At 42.5% G+C, this 26,676-nt stretch overlaps 1 protein-coding gene across 3 annotated transcripts; it reads left to right on the top strand.

Annotated features, from left to right (window-relative positions):
* Positions 1-48: 48 nt before the first annotated feature.
* Positions 49-25,266, top strand: ZNF121 (zinc finger protein 121). Of its 3 annotated transcripts, XM_034944760.3 has the most exons (5): positions 49-1,140; positions 1,253-1,415; positions 16,542-16,622; positions 17,452-17,532; positions 18,515-25,266. In XM_034944760.3, exons 4-5 carry the CDS (start codon positions 17,530-17,532, stop codon positions 19,682-19,684), a joined length of 1,173 nt encoding a protein of 390 aa, XP_034800651.1. In that variant the 5' UTR covers positions 49-1,140; positions 1,253-1,415; positions 16,542-16,622; positions 17,452-17,529; the 3' UTR covers positions 19,685-25,266. The 3 variants fall into 3 exon arrangements, with proteins under 3 accessions (XP_034800651.1, XP_008960144.1, XP_034800652.1); XM_008961896.5 differs by lacking the exon at positions 1,253-1,415 and having other exon boundaries at positions 16,542-16,744; XM_034944761.3 differs by lacking the exon at positions 49-1,140 and having other exon boundaries at positions 1,148-1,415.
* The last annotated feature ends 1,410 nt before the right edge of the window (positions 25,267-26,676 follow it).

Here is a 26,676-nt window from a genome sequence, read left to right as displayed (position 1 = left end):
AGACGGGGTCTTGCTGTATTGCCCAGGCTGGTCTCAAACTCCTGGCCTCAAACGATCCCTTGGCCTCCCAAATTGCTGGGATTATAGGCATAAGCCACCGTACCCAGCCAGAAATACATACTTGATGAAGACAAAAAAAATCAAGATTTACAGAAAATATTATTATATTGAAAACGTGGCCGGGTGCGGTGGCTCATGTCTATAATTCCAGCACTTTGGGAAGCTGAGGGAGACAGATCATTGGAGGTCAGGAGTTCGAGATCAGTCTGGCCATCATGGTGAAACTCTTCTCTACTAAAAGTACAAAAATTAGCTGGGCGTGGAGGCAGACATCTGTAATCCCAGCTACTCGGGAGGTTGAGGCAGGAGAATCGCTTGAACCCGGGGGGCAGAGGTTACAGTGAGCCGAGGTCATGCCACTGCACTCCAGCCTGGGCAACGGAGTGAGATCTGTCTCAAAAAAAAATAAAAAAGGAAAAAGAAAAACGAAAAAAGAAAACGCAATGGAACCAGCAGGTTCTAAAAAATAAAGAATGAAGAAATAAAGGCCTACAGAAAGCCTGACGGAATAGAAGAGATAGACCATGCCATTCACTGGCAGCTTTATCAATATGGAAGAATCATGGAAAGGCTCTAGGAACATGAGATGTATACAAACAAGCTTTATATATATGTATACACATATATATATTTTAATAAAGGATGTTGCTATTTTGCCCACGCTGGTCTTGAACTCTTGGACTCAAGCTATCCACCTGCCTTAGCCTCCCAAAGTGTTGGACTTACAGGCCTTAGCCACTGTGCCCACCTGGGAAAAGCTCTGCAGGAGCATCCCCTGGGGTGCGTCCCATCCCCCACGCCCGCCCTTCCAGCAGGTCCGGCCACCTGAACCGCCGGCTAGCCGGGTCCCACCTCTAAACCGCCCCCAAGTACGGGCCTGTCCGCGCCCACCCGGGAAGAAACTACAATTTCTGCGTTTGACTGGGTCCTATGTGGCTGAAACTCGAACCCAGGAGCCCCGCCCGGCCCGAGGCTCGGAGCGGAAGTGACGTCAGCGCACAATCGCCATCTTTTCCGGCGCTGGCTCCGCATGGTCAGTGCCATTTCGCCTTTATCGTGGTGGAGTCCACCCTGGCTGTGGTGAGTTCCGCCTGCTTGGGGATCCCGGAGATAGCGGGGGGCGGCAAAGGAACGATTGGGTGCTGTCGCCCAGGAGCCTCTCCGATCTGCCTCGTTTCACTCTCTTCTCCAGGGGCTGTCGGTCCTCCCTGCGCGACCAGTGGCTAGAGGCCGCAGGCTCAGTGGGTCCCAGTCAGGAGCCAGGTCGGGAAGTGTGTTTGTCCCGACTCCGCGCGTTTTCTGGAGTGGTTTCATCCGCTGTGCTCCCTTCTTCAAAAGCTTGGAAAGCAACCTTTGTGAGTTTCTTTCTTTCTGAAAGTAAAAGGATTTCTGCCGTTCCAGTCAGGTTGGCTCCGGCCCCGCATTTCCGCGCCTCAGGAACCTGGCGTTTCCGGCGTGTTCCTGGTGAACACCTGCAGAAAATTGGTTTCAAGAGGGCTCTGACTTCCATTTCTTTGCTTAAAAATGTCTCGTCTGAGAATCTGGCATTGATGTCCTATTCTTATTTTTGACACATTACTTTCTGATAGAAAAAAAATAGTCGTTTAGGGTGTGCCTATATCTGCATGTAAATATGAACACGTGTAGACTGTGAGCCTTTAGTTTCTTATTTTATTTTCTTGGACTTAATGTTTCTTGTTGTTACCAGCTACAAGCCTTTCTACAAAAGAAAGGCAGGCTGGGCGCGCTGGCTCACGCCTGTAATCCCAGCCATTTGGGAGGTCGAGGCGGGCAGATCACCTGAGGTCAGGAGTTCGAGACCAGCCTGGCCAACATGGTGAAACCCTGTCTCTACTAAAAATACAAAAAATTAGCCAGGCGCGATGGCGGGCGCCTGTAGTCCCAACTACTTGGGAGGCTGAGGCAGGAGAATGGCGTGAACCCGGGAGGCGGAGCTTGCAGTGAGCCGAGATCGCGCCACTGCACTCCAGCCTGGGCAAAAGAGGAAGACTCCGTCTCACCAAAAAAAAAAAAAAAAAAAAAGCCAGGCTTGGTGGCAGTCCCCTGTAATCCTAGCTACTTGGGAGGCTGAGGCAGGAGGATTGCTTGAACCTGAGAGGCCGAGGTTGCAGTGAGCCGAGATCTGCCACTGCACTCCAGCCTGGGCGATGAGAGCGAAACTCCGTCTCAAAAAAGAAAGAAAGGCAATAATACACAGCTGTTGTCTTTATCTGAAGTTCCTAGGTCTGTACCCCAGCACAGAGCTTCAAAACAGGGGCCCACAGGAAGAAAGGATGGAGGCTTTTGTTTGTTTTTTTCAGACGGAGTCTTGCTCTTGTCGCCCAGGCTGGAGTGCAGTGGCGCGATCTCAGCTCACTGCAACCTCCGCCTCCTGGGTTCAAGTGATTCTCCTGCCTCAGCCTCCGAGTAGCAGGGACCATGCCCAGCTAATTTTTTTTTTTTTTTTTTTTGTATTTTTAGTGGAGACAGGGTTTCACCATGCTCGCCAGGCTGGTCTCGAACTCCTGACCTTGTAATCCGCCTGACGGCCTCCCAAAGAGCTGGGATTACAGGCGTGAGCCTCCGCTCCTGGCCAGGATGGAGGCTTTATTAAACTGATACTAGAATTATTTATTATTAAAATCAGAATATTATTCTAGTATTAGTGTAATAAAGTAGTATCTATTGAATTTATTAACAGCATGTTTAGACTAAGTGTAGTTTTGACATTTTTTTCCGAAAAATTTGATCCTAGGGAAAACTTGAACATCTAACACACCCAGTCTAGTAGATTTTTTTTTTTTTTTTTTTTTTTTTGAGACAGAGTCTCGCTCTGCTACCCGGGTCGGGGTGCAGAGGTGCGATCTTGGCTCACTGCAACCTCTGCCTCCCAGGTTCAAGTAATTCTCCTGCCTCCCTAGCATTAGGTGCGTCCATGTGAAGAGACCACCAAACAGGCTTTGTATGAGCAATAAAGCTTTTAATCACCTGGGTGCAGGCAGACTGAGTTCGGAAAAGGAGTCAGCAGAGGGAGATAGGGGTCGGGCAGTTTTATAGGATTTGGGTAGATAGTGGAAAATTACAGTTACAGGAGGTTGTTCTCTTGCGGGCAGGGGCGGGGATCACAAGGTGCTCAGTGGGGAGCTCCTGAGATTCATTGTCCAGGAGAAGGAATGTCACAAGGTCAATTGATCAGTTAGGTTGGGGCAGGAACAAATCACAATGGTGGAATGTCATCAGTTAAGGCAGGAACTAGCTATTTTCGCTTCTTCTTGTTGTTCTTCAGTTGCTTCAGGCCATCTGGATGTATACGTGCAGGTCACAGGGAGTCTGATGGCTTGGCTTCGGCTCAGAGGCCTGACACCTCGTAGCTGGGACACAGGCACATGCCGCCATGCCCAGCTAATTTTTTTTTGTATTTTAGTAGAGACAAGGTTTCACCATGTTGGCCAGGCTGGTCTCGAAATCCTGAGCTCAGGCAGTTCACCTGCTTCGGCCTCCCAAAATGCTGGGATTACAGGTGTGAGCCACTGTGCCTGAACACTTACTTTTTAAGCATTGTGCTTGTTTTCTTTCACCTCAGGTAAATACATTTTATGGTGAACAATTTGAGTGTCAATTGAGCATAATTGCACACGTGATACTTGACCTTTAAATACTTGGTAATGCATCGCCTAAAAAAATGGCACTGTCATTCTGCAACCACAATACTAGTATTTCACTTAAATAAAAAATCATAATGTCATCTAATGTCTGCTTTTTATAATAACTAAAATTCTCCGCATTGATTCAACGTATGCTCTTGGATGTTTTTGGGTTTAAGATCCATTCAAGATTTTTACATTGCAATTGTTAATGTTTTCAGTGTCTTTTTACCTAGAACAGTTATTATTGTATATTATATTGACTTTTGGAGAGTCACACTGTGGGATATGAGGATATGATGAGGTTTCTCTTCAAATAATCTCATCAATCTTTTATTCTTTAATTCATAGTACCCCCCCCCCTTTTTCTCCTTTTTTCTCCTTTTTGCCTTTGTTAGATGCCCAGGCATGCCACAGTACAAAGCGTTATCAGTACCAGCTCACATACCTTTCCTTACTTGGAAAGAGGACTTTCTAGCTCATTACAGACATCCCTTCCCCTTCCTCTCCACTTTTCTTTTACGTGCCCACCCTATCTAAAAAAAATCAAGTGTTTCACCAACCGGGATTTGTTTAGATTGTACGACCTGACCCCGGCCAATAGGGAAAGGGTACAGGGGCAGGACTTGCATCAGGAGTAAAGGCTCTCATGCCCTTTTGTTCAGGTGTGCTCTCATGGCAACTGGTCAAGGAGGCACCCCTCTGCACAGAAGTAAAATTGCTTTGCTAAGAATCCTTTGTTCGAGTGTTCAATTTCCTTAGGATTTTGAGCGTTATTCCTAACACTCATTCTCTTAGAAAGTCATACAATCAGATATTTCTGATTGGATTCTCATGGTGTGTGTAAATATTCCTTTATTTCATGCGATTTCCTACAAACTCGGGGTTTTTGGCCTAAAGGAGAAGCTGACAACCTTTGTTTGATAAGGGCTGACAGTATGTACTTCATGCTTTGGGGACCAGAAAGTCTCAAATTACTCAGATCTGCCTTAGTTACTTCATGTCCCATGATTAGTTGTTCATTCTCTATCGCATGGTAGTGGCAAACCACAACCTGTTTCTCAAAAGAGAAACAGTTAATCTGCACAAGAGGGCATGGATTGACTCTGGAATACCAGAGGCCTCTACTCTACATCTTCTGTTGGTGTATGCCAGAGGCTTCCAATAAATAGGATGCCATTTAACATGGACACGTTGAGTATCATTGGGTCTGCTGGATCAGGTGGACCAAGTGCTTGGGAAGCCTGCAGTGCAGCCTGAAATTGCTCTTGTCTACAGTTGAAACTAGAATTCTTACAGGCAACTGTGTGGGGCGTTAAAGCACATACAAATGTATATGTTGCCTCCAAGATTCAAGAGGTTTACGGGTGGTAGCTCTATTGATAGTTCTATTTTTAGTTTTTTGAGAAACCCCCATACTGAGTTTTTTTTTTTTCTTTTTTGAGTCTTGCTGGATCACCCAGGCTGGAGGGCAATGGCATAATCATGGCTCATTGCTCCTTTTTAGTGGTAGGTGGTATTAGGTGAAGTAACTTGGAGGGACATCTTGCAGGGAATGTCTTTTTGTAGGGAATGTCTTTACATGATCCAGACAAGGGAATATCTATCTTTTTTTTTTTCTTTTTTTCTTTTTGAGACTAGTTTTTCTCTGTCACCCAGGTTGGAGTGCAGTGGCACAAACTGGGCTTACTGCAAACTCTGCCTCCCGAGTTCACGCCATTCTCCTGCCTCAGCCTCCTGAGTAGCTGGGACTACAGGTGCCCGCCAACACGCCCGGCTGATTTTTTGTATTTTTAGTAAAGACGAGGTTTCACCGTGTTAGCCAGGATGGTCTCGATCTCCTGACCTCGTGATCCGCCCGTCTCAGCCTCCCAAAGTGCTGGGATAACAGGTGTGAGCCACCCGCGCCTGGCTGACAAGGGAATATCTTTACCCACAGACATGATGGCCCCAGAATTTCCCACCCCCTATTTGAAAATTCAAAAAAAGTTTTTTGATTCATAATAGACGTACATGTTTTCTGAGTACATGTGATAATTTGATGCATTTATATTATCAAATCAGGGTAAGTAGAATATCTGTCACCTTAAATATTTATCCTTTCTTTATTGCAGGAAAATCAAGTTATTCTCTTAGCTGTTTTGAAATGTACAATAGATGAGTGTTAAATGTAGTCACCCTACTGATCTATTGAACACTAGTTCTTATTTCTTCTAACTGTGTATTTTACCCATGAATCAACCTCTCTTTTTTTTCCTAGAGACGGAGTCTCACTGTTGCCCAGGCTGGAATGCAGTGGCAAGATCTCGGCTCACTGTAACCTCCGCCTCCTGGGTTCAAGTGATTCTCCTGCCTGGGACTACAGGCGCACGCCACAATTCCCAGCTAATGTTTGTATTTTCAGTAGAGATGGAGTTTCGCCATGTTGGCCAGGCTGGTCTCTAACTCCTGACCTCAAGTGATTCACCTGCCTTGGGCTCCTAAAGAGCTGGGATTACAGGCATGAGCCACTGTGACTGACAGGTTTTATGTGTGCATATGTGTGCAGACAGGTCTTCCTGTGTTGTCCAGGCTGGCTCGAACTTCTGGGCTCAAGTGATCCTCCCACCACAGCCTCAAGTTTTGGGATTACAGGCATGAGCCACTACACCTGAGTATTGTTCTCTATAGTGGCTGTACTAATTTACATTCCCATCAACTGCATACAAGGATTATCTTTTCACCACATCCTCATCAGTATTTGTTATTCCCTGTCTATAAAAGCCACTCTATGAGGTGAGATGACATCTCATTGTGGTAATGTGTGATTTGTATTTCTTTGATGTTTAGCCATGTTGAGCATTTTTTCCATATACCTGTTGGCCATTTGTATGTCGTTTTTTGAGAAACAACTATTCTGACCTTTTGCCAATTTTTTGATCGGATTTTTTTTTTTTTGCTATCAAGTTGAGTTCCTTATATATTTTGATTACTAATCTTTGTCAGGTGGATAGTTTGTAAATATTTTTTTCCCATACTCTAGATTGTCTCTTCAGTTTGTTGATTGTTTTGCTGTGGAGAAGTTTTTAGTTTGATGTAATCTCATATGTTTATTTTTGCTCCTGTTGCCTGTGCTGTTGAGGTCTTACCCAAGAAATCTTTACCCAGACCAATGTCCTGGATTGTTTCCCCAGTTTCTTCCTCTAGTAGCTTTATAGTTTCAGGTGTTAGATGTCTTTAATCTGTTTTGATTTTGTTTATGCTGAGAGATGGCATCTAGTTCATTCTGCATATCGTTATTCAGTTTTCCCAGCAGCACTTATTGAAGACTGCTATTTTCCCATTGTATGCTTTTGGTGCCTTTGTTGAAAATGAACTGTCTATAAATGTGTAGATTTATATTTAGGTTCTCTGTTCTCTTCCATAGATCTATGTGTTTGTTTTTATGTCAGTACCATGCTGATTTGGCTATGGTAGCTTTGTAGAATATTTTGATATCAGACAGTTTGATGCTTCCAGCTTTTCCTTTCCTTCTTTTTTTTTTTTTGAGACTAAGTCTTGCTCTGTCTCCCAGGCTGGAGTGCAGTGGTGCGATCTCGGCTCACTGCAATCTCTGTCTCCCAGGTTCAAGGAATTCTCCTGCCTCAGCCTCCCTAGTAGCTGGGACTACAGGCACGCACCACCATGTCTGGCTAATTTTTTGAGGTGGAGTCTCATTCTGTCACTCAGGCTGGAATACAGTGGTGTGATCTGGGCTCACTGCAAGTTCCGACTCACTGCAAGTTCCACCTCTTGGGTTCACACCATTCTCCTGCCTCAGCCTTCTGAGTAGCTGGGACTACAGGCACCCACCACTGGGACTACAGGCACCACGCCAGGCTAATTTTTTTTTTTTGTATTTTTTTTTTAGTAGAGATGGGATTTCACCATGTTAGCCGGGATGGTCTTGATCTCCTGACCTCGTGGTCTGCCCACCTTGGCCTCCCAGAGTGCTGGGATTACAGGCGTGAGCCACCACGCCCGGCCCACAGCTGGCTAATTTTTGTATTTTTAGTAGAGACGGGGTTTCATCATGTTGGCCAGGCTGGTCTTGAACTCCTGACCTAATGATCCACCTGCCTCGGCCTCCCAAAGTGCTGGGATTACAGGTGTGAGCCACTGCACCTGGCCACTCCAGTTTCGTTTTTTTTGGTCAGTATTTCTTTGGCTGTTTGAGGTCTTTTGTGATTGCATATACATTTTAGGATTTTTTTTTCTCTTTTTGTGACGAATTTCATTGGTATTTTGAGAAGGGTTGCCCTGAATTGTAAATTGCTTTGGGTAGTATTGTCATTTTAACAATATTCTAATCCATGAGCATGGAATATCTTCCCATTTTTTTCTGTATCCTCTACAGTTTGTTTCATCAGTGTTTTATAGTTTTCCTTGCATAGCTCCTTCACATTTTTGGTTACTTTTTTTTTTATTTTTCTTTATTTTTCTTTTTTGAGACGGAGTCTTGCTCTGTTGCCCAGGCTGAAGTGCAATGGCTCAGTCTTGGCTCACGGCAACCTCCGCCTCCCGGGTTCAAGTGATTCTCCTGCCTCAGCCTCCTGAGTAGCAGGGACTACAGGCGCACATGCCTCCACGCCCAGCTAACTTTTGTGTGTTTTTTTAGTAGAGACAGGATTTCACCATATTGGCCAGGCTGGTCTCAAACTCCTAACTTAAGGTGATCCACCCGCCTCAGCCTCCCAAAGTGCTGGAATTATGAGCCACTGCACCCAGCCTGGCCTGTAGTTTTGTTGCTGTTGTGCTCTTCTCTGCTTTTGATATGAGAATAATGCTCACTTTGTAGACCAAGTTTGGAAATATTCTCTTCTCTTCAATTTTTTTTGAGGAATTCGAGTTGTATTATTCTTTCAGTTTTTGGTAGGATTTAGCAGTGAAGCCATCAGTTTCTGGGCTTTTCTTTGATGGGATTCATTTTGTTACGGCTTCAATCTTGTTATTGGTGTGTTGAGGTTTTCTGTTTGTTCATGGTTCAATCATGGTAGGTTGTATGCGCCCAATAATTTGTCCATTTCTTCCAGGCTTATCAATTTGTTGGCATATAGTTTTTTGTAATAGTTTCTAATGATTGGTTGTATTTCTGTGGTTTCTGTTCTGTTTTCTTTTTTCATTTTTTATTTTATTTGGGTCCTTTTTTCCCCTTAGTCTAGCCAAAGGTTGGTTGATTTTGTTTATCTTTTCAAGTAATCAACTTTATGTTTTATTAATATTCTGTATTGTTTTTTATTCTCAATTTTGTTTATTTTGGCTGTGGTCTTTATCCTTTTGATTTAATTGTGAGTCTGATTTGTTTTTGCTTTTCTAGTATCTTAAGGGTATCATTCGGTTATTTTAAATCTTTCTACTTTTTGTATGTACGTGTTTATTGCTGTAAAATACTCCCTTAGTACTGCTTTTATCCCATAGATTTTGGTATGTTGTAGTTTCACTTTAATTTGTTTCAAGAAATATTTTAATTTCCAAATTTCTGTGTGCTTTTGTACCATGGATTTTGATATGTCAACGTACCAAAACAATGTTCCGTTGTGTAATTTTTTTTTTTTTTTGAAGAGACAGGGTCTCCTTATGTTGCCCAGGGTGGTCTCAAAGTCCTGGGTGCAAGCAGTCTCCCCATGTTGGCCTCCCAAAGTGCCGGGATTATAGGCATGAGCCACCACTTTGAGCCTGTGAGTCAAGGTTCCTCTTGTTAGTGATTTCTAGTTTTATTCCCTTGTGGTCAGAAAAGATGATATGATTTCTACATTTTTGAATTTGTTGTGACTTTTTTTTGTGGCCTAAGATATGGCCTGTTCTGGAGAATATTCCATATGCTGAGGAAAGGAATGTATCTTCTGTAGCAGTTGGATAAAATGTCCTGTGTTACGCCTTTTTGGTTTAGTGTATTGCTTAACTTCTTCTGTGTTTCTTTGTTGATTTTCTAGCTGGATGATCTGTCCATTACCGAGAGTGGGGTGTTGAAATCCCCTACTATTACTGCACTGCAGTGTGTATCTCCCTTTAGATTTATTAATGTTTGCTTTATATACTTAGGTGCTCCAGTGTTGGGTGCATAAATATTGACAGTTGTTATATCCTCCTGCTGAATTGACCCCTTTATCATTATATAGTGACCTTCTTTTTTTTTATTTTTGAGACAGAGTCTTGCTCTGTTGCCCAGGCTGGAGTGCAGTGGTGTGATCTCAGCTCACTGCAACCTCCATCTCCCAGGTTTAAGCAATTCTCCTGCCTCAGCCTCGTGAGTAGCTGGTATTACAGGCACACACCACCACACCCAGCTAATTTTTGTATTTTTAGTAGAGATGGAGTTTTGCCATGTTGGCCAGGCTGGTCTTGAACTTCTGACCTCGTGATCTGCCCATCTCAGCCTTCCTAGAGTGCTGGGATTACAGGTGTGAGCCACTACTCCCAGCTATAGAGACCTTCTTTATCTCTTTTTGTTTTTGTTTTTTTGAAACGAAATCTTGCTCTGTTGCCCAGGCTGGAGTACAGTGGCACAATATCGGCTAACTGCAACCTCCGCTTCCTGGGTTCAAGTGATTCTCCTGCCTCAGCCTCCAGTGTAGCTGGGACTACAGGCATGTGCCACCATACCAGGCTAATTTTTTTTTAATTTTTAGTAGAGACTGGGTTTCACCATGTTGACCACTCTGGTCTCTTAACTCGTGATGTCAGGTGATCCGCCCGCCTCAGCCTCCCGAAGTGTTGTGATTTCAGGCATGAGACATTGTGCTGACCTGAATACGGTATTCTTAGATATCAATTTTTTTCTTCCAGCACTTTGAAAATTTCATCCCATAGCTAAGCAAGGTGGCCCATGCCTGTAATTCCAGCACTTTGTGAGGCTGAGCCTGGTGGATTGCTTGAGCTCAGGACTTTGAGACCAGCCTGGGCAACTTGGTTGTAAAAAGTAAAGTAGAGATTTTTCTTTAAAGACTTTTTTTTCCATCTAATGAGGAATAAATAACTTCTTTTTAGAAGCAAAATTTATTCAAAGACCTGTGTTAACATTCTTAAATATCTGCTAGCTGTAATAAAGAAATCAATGTACTTTATGTTCTTGGCTCCCACAATTTAGCCTAAATATTTGCCCTGGCATGCTTATACTGGTCCAAGCAAGCATTAGGTCATAGCCTGTTCCTCTTCCTTATTTGAAGATGTTTTTGCCTTTCTCAGCATTCCACAAGTTACTTCCTCCTTCCTTTCTTCTCCTCTGCCTTTACGCCTTTTAAAAAGTTCTAAGCCAATCAAAACAAGTACAAAATGTGAGGTTCCATTCCAGCCAGTGGAAACTGGACACAGCAGTAGGGTGGATGCGTCAGGTTATAAATGACCCTGTCTCCTTTGTTCGGTGTACTCTCATGGCAAATCTGCTGGGGAGTGTACCCTTTCTGCAGAAAGTGTAAAAATGGCTTTGCTAGGGCCGGGCGTGGTGGCTTGTGCCTGTAATCCTAGTACTTTGGGAGGCCAAGGTGGGCAGATCACGGGATCAGGAGATTGAGACCATCCTGACTAACACGATGAAAACCTGTCTCTACTAAAAAAAAAAAAAAAAATACAAAAAATGAGCCGGGCATGGTGGAATGTGCCTGTAATCCCAGGTACTAGGGAGGCTGAGGCAGGAGAATCGCTTGAACCTGGGAGGCGGAGGTTGCAGTGAGCCGAGATCGCGCCATTGCACTGCAGCCTGGGCGACAGAATGAGACTCTGTCTCAAAAAAATGTATAAATAAATTAAAATGGCCTTGCTAAAGAAATAAAATTTATGTTCAAGTGCTATTTCTTTACGGCACCGGGAAACAAGCATTTCAAACATGGTGAAGCCCCGTCTCTACAAAAAAAAAAAAAAAGAAAGAAAAATTAGCCAGGCGTTGTGGTGCACATTTGTAGTAACAGTTACTTGGGAGGCTGATGTGAGAGTATGGCTTGATCCTGGGAGATAAAGGCTGCATTGAGCCATGATTGTGCCACGGTACTCCAGCCTGGGCAACGGAGTGAGACCGTCTCACAAAAAAAGAAAGAAAAGGTCATCCCACTCCCTTCTGGCCTGTGTGGTTTCCCTTGAGAAATCCTGTTGCCAGACCAGCTGGAGTCCTTCATATGTTATTTGCTTCTTTTCTCTTAATGCTTTTAAGGTCCTGTCTTTGTCCTTGACCTTTGAGAGTCTGAAGATTGTATGCTTTGTAGTAGTCTTATTTGGATTGAATCTGTTTGGTGTCATCTTACCTTCCTGTACCTGGATATTTATATTTTTCTCAATTTTTGGAATCTTGTTATTTCCTTAATAAAGCTTTCAAAGCTTACCCCTTGCACTTGCTGCATTCCCTCTTGAACACCAGTGATTCCTAGGTTTGGTCTTTCAAGGTAATTTTCTGCATCTTGCCGACGATCTTAGTTCCTTTTCATTCTTCTCTTCTGGCTATATTTTCAAATAGTTTTTCTTCAAGCTCAGTGAATCTTTCCTCTGATCCATCTTGCTGTTGAGAGCCTCTACCATGAACTTTTGAGTTGAGTATTTCTCAGTTGTAAGATTTCTCTTTTTTGTTGTTGTTAATATATTCTAAAGTTTTTTCTGATACATTTCTGAGTTGCTCTTCTGTGTTATTTTGGAGATCACTGAATTTCCTTAAAACTGTTATTTTGAATTCTTAGGGAGCTCACATATTGTCATTTCATTAGGTTCAGTCACTGATACTATTTTCGTCCATTTTAGGAGGTCGTGGTTCCCCATTTGCTGTTGTTTCTTGTGGATGTACATCTGTGTCTGTGCATTGAAGGATTAGTTATTTATTACAGTCTTTGTCTGGCTTGTGGTTTTTATTGGGTGTGTTTTCTTTTTATCTTTGTTGTTGTTGTTGTTTGTTGTTGTTGTTGTTGTTTTGAGACAAGGTCTCTCTCTGTCACCCAGGTTGGAGTGCAGTGGTGTGACCATGGCTTACTGCAGCCTCTACCTCCCAGGCTGAAGCAATCCTCCCACCTCAGCCTCCTGAGTAGGTGAGGTGCACGCCACCACACCTGGCTACTTTTTGTACTTTTTAGTAGAGATGGGTTTTCATCTTGTTGCTGGTCTTGAACTCGAGCTTAAGCGATCTGCCTGTCTCAGCCTCCGAAAGTGATTTTCTTTCTTTAAAATTTCCCTAGGTCACTGCCTCGTTTTCAGCACTAGATGGAATCTTAAACCCACGTTTGCCTTTGCTATAGCAAACTATCAAGAATACTGCCCATTCAGAATGAGGGAGTCCTAAAGGGCATATTCCAGCACTGTGGGAAGGCTGGCTGTGTGTTCATGCCCAGGTGACCTGTGTAGCGTACCCCTATAGTATGGTGCTCCTGAACAGCCACTCTGACTTGGCTTCTCCTTTGGCCAAGTTATAAAACAGAGTTTCCAGGGCTGGGATGGTAGTCCTGCCTCCCCTCTTTGTCCCTGGATGTCCTCAGGGATGTTTCTCCCTTCAGGCATTTGTAATGCTTCCTGTGGGTTGAGACAGGGAGGGACTGATCTTTTACCAGGGAACCCAGGATGGTGGAGAAGGTGGTTGTCCACATTGATCTCGGTTTTTTCCAGTGTAGAAACTGTGAATTGGTAGAAATTTTCCACATTCTTGGAAATTTGATTCTCTTAACGTCTCCCTTGGAGTTTTTTCACTTCTTTGTAGCCCCAGAAACTGCCTAATTTTTATATTTTAGATCAGGGATATTGCTGGTGATAATTTTCACAATATGCATTTGGTTTTAGTTTTCTGTCAGGGGATTGAAACCAGCTTGCTTCTGTACTACCATTTTGGAACCGTAAATGCTGCATGCTTCTAATAAAGTTGTCTAAGGTATTTTCAGGCAGGGCACAATGGTTCATGCCTGTAATCCTAACACTGGGAGGCTGACGTGGGAGGATTGCTTGAGACCAGGTGTTTGAGACTAGCCTGGGCAACGTAGTGAAACCTCACGTCTATAGTAAAAAGAAAAAGAAAAACAATTAGCCAGGCATGGTAGTATGTGCCTATAGTCCCACATACTCGGGAGGCTGAGGCAGGAGGATTGCTTGAGCCCAGGAGTTTGAAGTTTGACGTTGTAGTGAGCTATGATCATGCCACTCTAATTCAGCCTGGGTGACAGAGTAAGACCCTGTCTCTAATTTTTAAAAATGTGTTTTCTACTTCCTATTCATTGGATATGATCAGTATAATGGTGTCAACATAGTGTACTAGTGTGTTTCATGGAATGTCATTTTCTCTGGGGATTAAGTTACGACAGAGACCTGGAGAACTGACACATTCTAGGGGCAATGTTATGAAGATACATTGTTGGTCCTGCCAGGTGAAAGGTAACCGAGTCTTGTTTTTTTCAAATTGGTATGGAGAAAAGACATTAGCTATGTCAATGCCTGCATACCAAGTGACAGAAATTATGTTGATTTATCTAGTAAAGGCATTACATTTTGAAAAATGGCGGTAATTGGAGTGATCACCTAAGTTCATGATTTATGAATGATTTCAGTGTGGTAATTGAGTGACAGGTTATGATTCTCCACTGGGATAAATCCAGTTTTTGGCTACTATAGTTTAGACTTTTTACATAGATGGAGCAGTATTCAAGTACAGAGATTGGCACACTATGGCCCATGGGCCATATCTGTCTCTCCATGTGTTTTTTGTATATAAAGTTTAATCAGAACACAACCGTGTTCATTTGTTTACATTTTCTATGGTGTTTTCCATGCTACAACAGCAGAGTTGAGTAGCTGCAACAGAGACCATGTGGTCCATAATGCCTAACATATATTTTGTGGCTCTTTAGAGTAGGCTTTGTTAACTGCTTATCTATTTCATTTCTAGGGACAGCACGATCAGTTAGCCACCACCACAGACCTCTGTAGGTCAGGGCATTCTGATTACTGGTACATTTCCGCTGTCCTTGATAGTTGATTTTCTCACCTTGTGTTTGGTGATTAAATACTACCTTCTTGATTTCTGCTATTCTGGGTCCCCTTCATCTCGATTGAAAGCAGGGAACTCGGCTGGGTGCGGTGGCTCACGCCTGTAATCCCAGCACTTTGGGAGGCTGAGGCGGGCAGATCACCTGAGGCCAGGAGTTCTAGACCATCCTGGCCAATATGGTTAAACCCCGTCTGTACTAAAAATACCCCCCGCCCCCCCACAAAAAATTAGCCAAGTGTGGTGGCAGGTGCCTGTAATCCCAGCTACTTGGGAGGCTCAGGCAGGAGAATCGCTTGAACCCAGGAGGCGGAGGTTGCAGTGAGCCTAGACTGCGTCATTGCACTCCATCCTGGGCAACAAGAGCAAAACTCCATCTCAAAAACAAACAAACAAACAAAAAAACCCAGGGAACTCATCTCAGTGATGGTATTCTTTGCAGTCATACCTGTCCTATGAAGGAGAATACCAACAGAGCTTTTCAAGGATTATGATACTCCTCCCACTACTCTCTTAATAACCTTTGTGAAGAGAGTGTCTTCTGCTCTGTCAACAAAGGGCGGGGGAGTGGGCTATACAGATGACACATAGTAAATCCAGTGCAACACTCCTGTCTCTCTAGGATTCCCTCCTTCACATTATGCCAGGGAAGCTCTGGCATATGAGCCTCATTAATTATAACAATTTCAGCCCTGAGAACATAAGAAATAACTTTATTTCAGGGGTGTCCTAAAGAAGCTCTCTGATTCTTTTGTTTTTGGATGGAATCTTGCTCTGTTGCCCAGCCTGGAGTGCAGTGGCATGATCTCGGCTCACTGCAGCCTCTGCTTCCTAAGTAAAAGCGATTCTCCTGCCTCAGCCTCCTGAGTGGTTGGGACTACAGGCACGTGCCACCACGCCCTGCTAATTTTTGTATTGCTTGAACTAGGGTGGGTGGCAGCAGAGGTTGTAGTGAGCGAAGATTGTGCCACTACACTCCAGCCTGGGGGACAGAGCAAAAATCTCTCAAAAAGAAAAAAAAGAGAGAGAGAGATGTAATACTACCCATGATATAAGAAAAGCTACAAAAGACACAATATTCGAGCTTTTGACGATATCGTAAAAAAAAAAAAAAAAAAGATCTCGGCCAGGCGTGGTGGCTCACACCTGCAATCCCAGCACTTTGGGAGGCTGAGGTGGGCGGATCACCTGAGGTCGGGAGTTCAAGACAAGCCTGGCCAATGTGGTGAAACCCTGTCTCTATAAAAATACAAAAAAATTAGCCAGACCTGATGGTGGGTGCCTGTAACCCCAGCTGCTCACGAGGCTGAGGCAGGAGAATCACTTGAACCTGGGAGGTGGAGGTTGCAGTGAGTTGAGACAGTGCCATTGCACTCCAGCCTGGGTGACAGAGTGAGACTCTGTCTCAGAAAAAAAAAAAACAAAACCAGAAAACAAAATAATGATCTCTCTTTGCACTTGGATTATTTCCTATTTGAATACACGTTTTAATGGTTTATATATATATTTTTTTTTAAGACAGGGTCTCACTTTGTCACCTAGGTTGGAGTACAGTAGTGCAATCATGACTCACTGCAGCCTCAGCCTCCCCAGGCTCAGGTGATTCTCCCACCTCAGCCTCCCAAAGTTCTGGGATTACAGGCATGAGCCACTGCGCCCAGTCTTTAATGGTTTTTAAATGTGTATTTAAGTCTGAATAGTGGGTATTTGGTCAGAGATAACCAATCTCCTCAGGGCACAAAAGGATGAGATATATGAAATTTGAGCTCTTTTAAAATAGTTTCACTACTCTCTTTAGGAATATAGTTAATTTTTTCTTGGTTACGTTTGTCATTTCCTTCATAAGCCTCTTCCATTGATGTATCTTTCCCTCTGTACAGGACCTATTCAAACTCAGTCTGTCTCTTGACTGGAGGAGGAGAAGGAAAAGTTGAGCACATTGCCAACCGGAGTTCCCCAAGGTGAGTATGAAGAACACTCCTGGTCAATGAGAAGTTCAGTATGTTTGGAAGCATAATGAAGATATATTTAAAAGATGTACTTTGTCACAGAACATGGGGCCATTGGACTTGGAAGTTTTAGGGTAACTTCAACTTTCCATATTCCTCTCTTTTTCATCTAACCCAGACTTTCATGTGATTTTGCAAATGAGTGCTCTTTTATCTTTTTGTTCATGACTTTAATGTGTGCTCTTTATCCAGATCATTTCTATTTTCCTTCCCTAATACTATTTCTGTTCATTATCTCATTTAATTTCTATAGAATAAATTGTTTAAAAAATTACTAAATTGCTGGGCATGGTGGCTTATGCCTGTAATCCCAGCACTTTGGGAGGCTGAGGCAGGTGGATCTTTTGAGGTCAGGAGTTGAGACCAGCCTGGCCAACATGGAGAAACCCCATCTCTACTAAAAATACAAAAATTAGCCGGGCCTGGTGGTGGGCACCTGTAATCCAAGCTACTCGGAGGCTGAGGCAGGAGAATCGCTTGAACCCAGGAGGTGGAGGTTGTAGTGAGCCGAGATCATGCCACTGCACTCCAGCACTCCAGTCTGGGTGACAGAGCGAGACTCTGTCTCAAAAAAAAAAAAAAAATTACTAAGTTTAGACCCCAAGTCCTTATGATTGCCAAATGTTCGTCATGGATAAACTGTTCAAATCTATGTCTGTTTAATTTTTTTGAGTGTGCTGAATATGACAAATAAAAATGAGCTTTATAATTCTGACTTATTTAACCTACTGTTTTGTTCTCAGACCCTATTTTTTTTTTCTTTTTTTCTGTTTTACTTCAGAATGGCAAGTTAAAACCAAAGTGTCAGCACCTCAACAACATTTTTTTTTGGCTTAACAAAACATCAAACGGCATACAAATGGTAAGATTAAGATTTCTTATTTACCACACTCAAAAAAGATTGGGATTCAATTATAAAAAATCAGCAAAAATGAGAGATATTTGAGAGAGGTAACATTTACTCAAGCAGGAGGAATGTCTCTAGAGCAAGGGTCCCCACTGGTACTGTTTCTGTTAGTGTTAGGAACTGGGCTGCACAGCAGGAGGTAAGTGGCAGATGAACGAAACTTCATCTGTATGTATAGCCATTCCCCATCGCTTGTATTACTGCTTGTCATATACTCCGCCTGTCAGTAGCAGCATTCGATTCTCATAGAAGCACAAATCTTACTGTGAACCACCCATGCGAGGGTTCTAGATTGTGTGCTCCTTATGAGACTGATGATCTGTCACTGTCTCCCATCACCTAGATGGGACTGTCTAGTTGCAGGAAAACAAGCTCAGGCCTCCTGCTGATCCTATTTTATGGTGAGTTGTATAATTATTTCATTATATATTACAATGTAATAATAATAGAAATAAAGTCACAGTAAATGTAATGTTGTTGAATCATGCTGAAACCATCCCTATTCCACCCCTATTCCACCCATTTGTGGAAAAATTGTCATCTACGAAATCAGTCTCTGGTAGCAAAAAGGTTGGGGACCTCTGCTCTAGAGGGATACTCTAAATGTAATGCATTTGGGGATACCTTAATCCTATCTTAAAACTTGGTGCTTCAGCATTCTCACAAGTACAAATTATCACATATGTAGCTAGATTATAAAAACAATTTCATGAAAATATACAGGAATTATTTCAAGGTTCTTAGAGCAAATGGCACAGGGTTCTTGCCAGTAGGTTTTCTTCATTCAACTTGTAAGAAAGACATGGGGCAGCAACTGTATGCATGTAATGAAAATGGCAAAAATTATAATCATAATAAACTGTCTGATTTCAGATGGGTAAAATCTATTGATAAATCTGAAAAATCCTTTAATCATCATTCATCCCTTTATTAACAGGCAGAAATCCACAATGGAGGGGAACTCTGTGACTTTATGGAAAATGGAGAAATCTTCAGTGAACACTCATGCCTTAATGCACACATGGGAACTGAAAATACAGGGGACACTTATGACTGTGATGAGTATGGAGAAAACTTTCCCATGTTACACAACAGTGCCCCTACTGGAGAGACACTTTCTGTGTTGAATCAGTGCAGAAAAGCCTTCAGCCTGCCACCAAATGTTCACCAGAGAACGTGGATAGGAGACAAATCCTTTGAATACAGTGACTGTGAGGAAGCCTTTGTTGATCAGTCACATCTTCAGGCAAATAGGATAACTCACAATGGAGAAACACTCTATGAACAGAAGCAATGTGGGAGAGCTTTTACTTACTCCACAAGCCATGCTGTGTCTGTTAAAATGCATACTGTAGAAAAACCCTACGAATGTAAGGAATGTGGAAAATTCTTTAGATATTCTTCATATCTTAATAGTCACATGCGAACCCATACTGGGGAGAAACCCTATGAATGTAAGGAATGTGGGAAATGCTTCACTGTTTCTTCACACCTAGTTGAACATGTAAGAATTCATACTGGAGAGAAACCTTATCAATGTAAGGAATGTGGAAGAGCCTTCGCTGGGCGCTCAGGCCTTACTAAACATGTACGAATACACACTGGAGAGAAGCCCTATGAATGTAACGAATGTGGGAAAGCCTACAATAGGTTTTATCTACTAACTGAACATTTTAAAACTCACACAGAGGAGAAGCCCTTTGAATGTAAGGTATGTGGAAAATCCTTCAGAAGCTCTTCATGCCTTAAGAATCACTTTAGAATTCACACTGGAATAAAACCCTATAAATGTAAGGAGTGTGGGAAAGCATTCACCGTTTCCTCAAGCTTACATAATCATGTAAAAATCCATACTGGAGAGAAGCCCTATGAATGTAAGGACTGTGGGAAAGCCTTTGCTACATCTTCACAACTCATTGAACATATAAGAACTCACACTGGAGAGAAACCGTATATATGTAAGGAATGTGGGAAAACCTTCCGTGCTTCTTCACATCTACAGAAACATGTTAGAATTCACACTGGAGAGAAACCCTATATATGTAACGAATGTGGGAAAGCCTACAATAGATTTTATTTACTTACTAAACATTTAAAAACACACTGAAGAAAAACTCTGAATGTAAGGAATGTGGAAATCTTTTAGGAATTTCTCATACCATAATTACCACATTTGAATTCACACTGAAGAGAAATTTTATTGGTACAAAGAATGTGAGGAGGCCTTCAGTTATCCCCATTCACTTCGAAGACATGAAAGAACTCATACTCTATGTGTCCCCTATAAATTTTAGGAATGTTAGGGAGCCAATGGAATCTTTTTTTATTATTTTATTTTATTTTATTTTATTTTATTTGAGACAGAGTTTTGCTGTTGTCATCACCCAGGCTGGAGTGCAATGGCATGATCCCAGCTCACTGCAACCTTTGTCTCCTGGGTTCAGGCGATTCTGCCTTAGCCTTCAAGTAGCTTGGATTACAGGTGCTGTCAACCACACCCAGCTAATTTTTGTATTTTTAGTAGAGATGGGGTTTCACCATGTTGGCCAGGCTGGTCTCGAGCTCCTGACCTCAGGTGATCCACCCGCCTTGGCCTCCCAAAGTGCTGGGATTATAGGAGTGAGCCACTGCTCCTGGCCTTTTTTTTTTTTTTTTTTTTTTAAGTCGTTGTTAATACACATTCTTCTTTTCTCAAGGGATTGGATTGTGGTCACAATCCAACATTTGAGAACTCACCATGGGGCCATACAATGTAGAAAACACAGAAAGCCCTCATTATTTCCTTAGGCCTTTCGAAGTATATAAGATGTTGCAATGGAGAAGAGAAACCCTATTGATACAAGATACAGGCATGCCCTGTAGATATTGTGAGTTTTGTTCCAGACTACCGCTATAAAGCGAATATCACAATAACATGAATCATACAAATGTTTTGGTTTCCCAGTGCATATAAGTTAGGTTTACATCATATGGTAGTCTCTTGTGTGCAGTTGTGTTATGTCTAAGTAAAGTACCTTAGTTTAAAATACTTTATTGCCAAAAAGTGCTAATGATCATGTGAGACTTTGGTGACTTGTAATCTTTTTGCTTGTGGTAGGTCTTGCCTCAGTGTTGATGGCTGTTGATCAGGGTGGCTGTGGCAGTTTCTTAAAATAAGACAGCAGTGAAGATTGCTGCATTGATTGACTCTTCATTACGTGAAAAACTTCTCTTTAGCATTCGATGCTGTTTGATAACATTTTACGCATAGTGGAACTTCTTTTAGAATTGGACTTAATCCTCTCAGACTTCGCCACTGCTTGATCAACTAAGTTGATGTAATATTCTAAGTCTGTTGTCTTTTCAACAATGTTCACAGCATCTTCAGGAGTAGATTTCATTTCAGGAAACCACTTTCTTTGCTTATCTATACAAAGCAGCCTCTCATCTGTTCAAGTTTTTTCACGAGATTGAAACAATTCTGTCACATCTTCAGGCTCCACTTCTAATTCTAGTTCTCTTTTTTCCATCACATCCACAGTTACTTTTTCCACTGAAGACTTGAACCCCTCAGAGTCACCTATGAAGGTTGGAATCAACTTCTTCCAAACTCTGGTTAATGTTGGTTTTTATATTTTTAATTAAAAAAATTTTTTTTAGAGACAAGATCTCACTGTGTTGTTCATGCTGGAGTACAAGTGGGTATTCACCAGCACGATGAGAGCACACTGTAGCCTTGAACTCCTGGCCTCAAGTGATCCTCCTTCCTATGCCTCTTGAGTAGCCAAGACTCCAGGCACACACCACCACACCTGCCTTAATGTTGATATTTTGACCTCCTTCCATGAATCATAAATGTTGTTAATGGCATCTAGAATGGAGAATCCTTTCTGCAAGGTCTGCAACTTAATTTATCCAGATCCCTCAGAAGAAGCATTATTAGTGGCAGCTATAGCCTTATGAAATGTATTTCTTAAATAATAAGACTTGAAAGTCAGAATTATTCCAGAATCCATGGGCTGCAGTTAGCAGACATGAAAACGCCAATCTTGTTTATACCTCCATAAGAGCTCTTGCTTAGTAGGTTCATTATCAGTGGTAATATTTTGAAAGGAATCTCTGAACAGTATGTTTTACAGTGGGCTTAAAATATTCAGTAAACCATGCTGTAAATAGATGTAAATAGATACCATAGGAAGAGTAGATGTAGCATAATTCTTAACTGGCCCTTGGATTTTTGGAATGGTAATTGAATATTAGCATTCATTTAAAGTCACCAACTGCATTGGCCTCTAACAAGAAAGCCAGCCCAGGCTGGGAAAAGTGGCTTACACCTGTAATTCCAGTGCTTTGGGAGGCTGAGGTTGGAGGATCACTTGAGGTCAAGAGTTCAAGACCAGCCAGCACAACACAGCGTGACGCTGTCTCTACAAAGTAAAGAGTCAGCCCGTCCTTTGAATCTTTGAAGTCAGATATTAGCTTACCTAGAGCTATGAAAGTCCTAAATGGCATCTCCTGAAGTAAGGCTGTTTTGTCTCTGTTAAAACTCTAGTAGAGCTACCTCTGCCATTTATCTAGATATTCTGGAAATGCTTGCTGCAGATTCCACATCAGCAATTGCTACTTCACTTTGTACTTTTATGTTATGGAAATGACTTGTTAAACCTCACGAACTGATCTTTGCCAGCTTCCAGCATTTCTTCTGCAGCTAACTCACCTCTCAGCCTTCATAGAATTAGAGTTAGGGCCTTGCTCTGGATTAGGTTTTGGCTTAAGGGAATGTTGTGGCTGGTCTGATCTTCTATCCAGACCACTAAAACTTATTCAGTGTTAGTGGTGAGGCTGTTTTCCTTTCATATTATGTGTGTGTGCACTGGAGTAGCACTTTTAGTTTCCTTCAAGAACTTTACATTCACAACTTGGCTAACTGGCACAAGAGGCCTAGATTTTGGCCTATCCCAGTTTTTTTTTTTTTTTTTTTTTTTTTGAGACATGGTCTCCCTTTTGCCCAGGCTGGAGTGTAGTACAGTTATAGCCCATTGCAGCCTCAAACTTACGGGTTCCAGTGATCTTCCTGTCTCCTGAGTAGCTAAGACTGCAGGTGTGCACCACCATGGCCAGCTAATTTTTTTTTTTTTTTTTTTTTAAAGAGGCAGGACTTTACTGTTTACCCGGCTGATCTTGAACTTAAAACCTCAAGTGATGCTCCCCTATCTGCCTCCCAACACTCTGGGATTACAGGTGTGAGCCACTGCACCTGGCTCTTATCTTGGCTTTTGACATGACTTTCTCACTGAGGTTAATCATTTCCAGCTTTTGATCTAAAGTGAGAAATGTGCAACTCCTTCTTTCACTTGAACAGTTAGAGGCCATTGTGGGGTAATGAATTGGCCTAATTTCAATATTGTTGTGCCTCAGGGAATTAGGAGGCCTGGGAAGAGGAGGAGAGAGGGGAGAGTGGCCAGTTGGTGGAGCAGTGAGAACATAGCATTTGTTAAGTTTGCTATCTTCAAAGGTTGTGGTTTGTGGTACCCCAAAACAATTAAAATAGGAACATCAAAGATCACAGAGCAGCCGGGCACGGTGGCTCACACCTGTAATCCCAGCACCTTGAGAGGCTGAGGTGAGTGAATCATGAGATCAGGAGTTCGAGACCAGCCTGGCCACCATGGTGAAACCCCGTCTCTACTAAAAATACAAAAAATTAGCCAGGCATGGTGGCAGGCACCTATAGTCCCAGCTATTCAGGAGGCTGAGGCAGGAGAATCACTTGAATCCAGGAGGTGGAGGTTAGAGTGAGCTGAGATCACACCACTGCACTCCAGCCCAGGTGACAGAGTGAGATTCCTTCTCAAAAAAAAAAAAAAAAAAAATCACATAGCACCACAGTAAGTATAATAATAAGGAAAATGTTTGAAATATTGTCAGAATTGTCAGGATGTGAGAGACAAAGTAAGCACATGCTGTTGGAAAAAATGGTGTTATAGATTTATTCGACATGACATTGCCACAGGACTTCTACTTGTGAAAAATATCTGTAAAGTGAAATGAAGCAAAGTGAAGTAACATGAGGTATGTCTGTAGCTGTTGCTGTAGTGGTTTCCAAATGGTGGTTTTCTTTTCCTTTTTTTTTTTTTTTTCTTTTTGGTCTGCATTGGGGTCTTGCTCTGTTGCCTAGGGTGTGGAGTGCGGTGGCATGATCATGGCTCACTATAGCCTTGACCTCCTGGGCTCAAGCGATCCTCCCACCTGAGTCTCCTGAGTACCTGGGACCACAGGCACATGCTAACGCACCCAGTTAATTTATTCGTAGAGCCGAGGTCTCACTATGTTGCCCAGACTGGTCTCAAGCTCTTGGGCTCAAGCAGTCCTCCTGCCTCAGCCTCCCAAAGTGCCAGGATTATAGGTGTGAGCCACCACACCCAGTCCAAAAAGTGATTTTCTAATTCCATAGTTTCTTCTACATTTCTTAACTGGAATTTTGTAAGGAAGAGTTACCCTTATTCATTTATTTACCCATTTACTTGTAGGAGCATGTATCATAAATTCTTAATCTATGGGGTGTAGTTAGCTACTGTAAATTTGATGCACATATTTTTCCAGATTCAATAAGTAGGATCCCTATCAAGCTATCTTCTGAATCTTTAAAAATGTATTCTCCTTATTTCATGGGTATATAATTATTTTCTGGGCAACAGTTTGTTCATGGTACATTTGTCTCCAGCCCTAGACTCAGAAAAATGTAATTTATTTTAATGGAGAATACTATTTAGAAGCTGCAGTCTCTGTGTAGGGAGGTGTTCCTAGGTAATAGTGCCCTGGCTTTTAGGTCCTCTCTATGGAGGATATGGCAAAGACATACAAAATTATATATACGTATCCACACATTAATAACTCTATTTCTATATTAAAAACATGACCACAAGCCAACACTTTTAATTCCACTGCAGCACTGCTGGGTTATTTCTTGCTTTCCAAATTCCCTTGTCTGTAGCTATCTTTCATCACTTGCAAAAATAGCACGTGCTCAATCCTAGATTAAAATATAAGCTACTCTCAGAATTGATAACTCATACCACTCTTTTTAAAAATCAACTAACCAGAATTCAGTTTTTATTCACAGTTCTTATCTTTAGCTCAGGGCGTAATATAAAAGCACTAGGTTTAAAACTTACTTGGTCAGCAGCAATCCACTTCTAGGTACATGTCCAAAGGAACTGAAGAAAGCATCTCAATGTGTGAATGCCTACCTGTGTTCATTGCAGCATTATTCAGAAGAGCCAAGAGGTGGAAGCAAAGTAAATGTCCATTGACAGATGAATTGGTAAACAAAATGCATTATATATATACAATGCAATATCATTTAGCCTTAAAAACAAAATTCTGCCATATGCTACAACATGGATGTACCTTGAGGACGTTATGCTAAGTGAAATCAGTTCCGAAAGGACAAATACACCCATTTCCACTTATATGGGGTATCTAACGTCAAACTCAGAAGAACAAAGTACTGCGGTATTTGCCACAAGCTGGTGGAGGAGAAAATGAGTTGTTCAATGGGTATTGAGTGTCAGCCACGCAAGATGGAAAAGCTTTTTGAGATTTGTTGTATAAAAATATGCCTATAGTTAACAATACTCTTCGGTACACACAAAGTATGTGAAAGGGTAAATTTTATGTGTTTTTATCACAATAAAAATTGTAATAAAAGAAGTTACTTGGGTCAATTTTGTGCTCCCCCCCCCCATTGTTGAATTTTTATCCATTTGATACAAAGTTCATTTCAGTAATTCCTGTTAATTTTCCATTTTGTGTCACACCGTTATCCTTGTCGATTTTTTTTTAAATTAGATATATAAAACAGGCCAGGCACGGTGGCTTATGCCTGTAATCCCAGTACTTTGGGAGGCCGAGGTGGGCGGATCACCTGAGACTGGGAGTTGGAGACCAGCCTGGCCAACATGGTGAAACCCTGTCTCTATCGTAAATACAAAAATTAGCCAGGCGGCTGGGTGCCGTGGCTCATGCCTGTTATCCCAGCACTTTGGGAGGCCGAGGCAGGCAGATCACAAGGTCAGGAGTTCAAGACCAGCCTGGCCAATATGGTGAAACCCCGTCTCTACTAAAAATACAAAAATTAGCTGGGTGTGCTGGCAGGCGCCTATAGTCCCAGCTACTCAGGAGGATGAGGCAGGAGAATCACTTGAACCCGGGAGGCGGAGGTTGCAGTGAGCCGAGATCGTGCCACTGCACTCCAGCGTGGGTGACAGAGTGAGACTCTGTCTCAAAAAAAAATAAAAGGCTGGGCGTGGTGGCTCATGCCTGATCATGAGGTCAGGAGTTCAAGATCAGCCTGGCCAACACAGGGAAACCCCGTGTCCACTAAAAATAGAAAAATTAGCCGGGCGTGGTGGTGGGTGCCTGTAGTTCCAGTTACTGGGGAGGCTGATGCAGGAGAATTGCTTGAACCCCAGAGGCAGAGGTTGCAGTGAGTCAAGATTGCACCACTGCCCTCCAGCCTAAGTGACAGAGCGTGACTGTCTCAAAGAAAAAAAATAGGTGACATGACACCCACCTGTAATACCAGCTACTTGGGAGGCTGAGGCAGAAGAATCGCTTGAACCTTGGGGGTGGAGGTTGCAGTGAGCTGAGATTGTGCCACTGTACTCCAGCCTGTTAGAGAGTGAGACTGTCCCAAAAAAATTAATATGTGAAACAATAGTATGTTTTATTTTATACTGGTTTATCTTTTTTTTTTTTTTTGAGTCAGGATCTTGCTGTGTCACCTAGACTGGAGAGCAGTGGCATGATTGTACCTCACTGCAGCCCTATGCTCCTGAGCTCAAGCACTCCTCCCACTTTAGTGTCTCAAGAGGCTGGGAGTACAGGCATGCACCACCAGGTGCAGGCAGTTTTTAAATTTTTTACCCTTATTTTTTTTTGAGAGAGGGTGTTGCTCTGTCACCCAGGTTGGAGTGCAGTGGTGCAGTCATAGCTCCCTGCAGCCTCACACTTCTGAGATCAAGCAGTCCTTCTCCCTCAGCCTCCTGAGTAGGTAGGACTACCAGCGTGCACCACCAGGACTGGCTAATTTTAAATTTTTATAGAGACGGGATGTGG

The sequence above is a fragment of the Pan paniscus genome, chromosome 20, assembly GCF_029289425.2.
Source record: "Pan paniscus chromosome 20, NHGRI_mPanPan1-v2.0_pri, whole genome shotgun sequence".
Classification (NCBI taxonomy): domain Eukaryota; kingdom Metazoa; phylum Chordata; class Mammalia; order Primates; family Hominidae; genus Pan; species Pan paniscus.
This window is presented reverse-complemented; position numbering and strand designations above follow the sequence as displayed.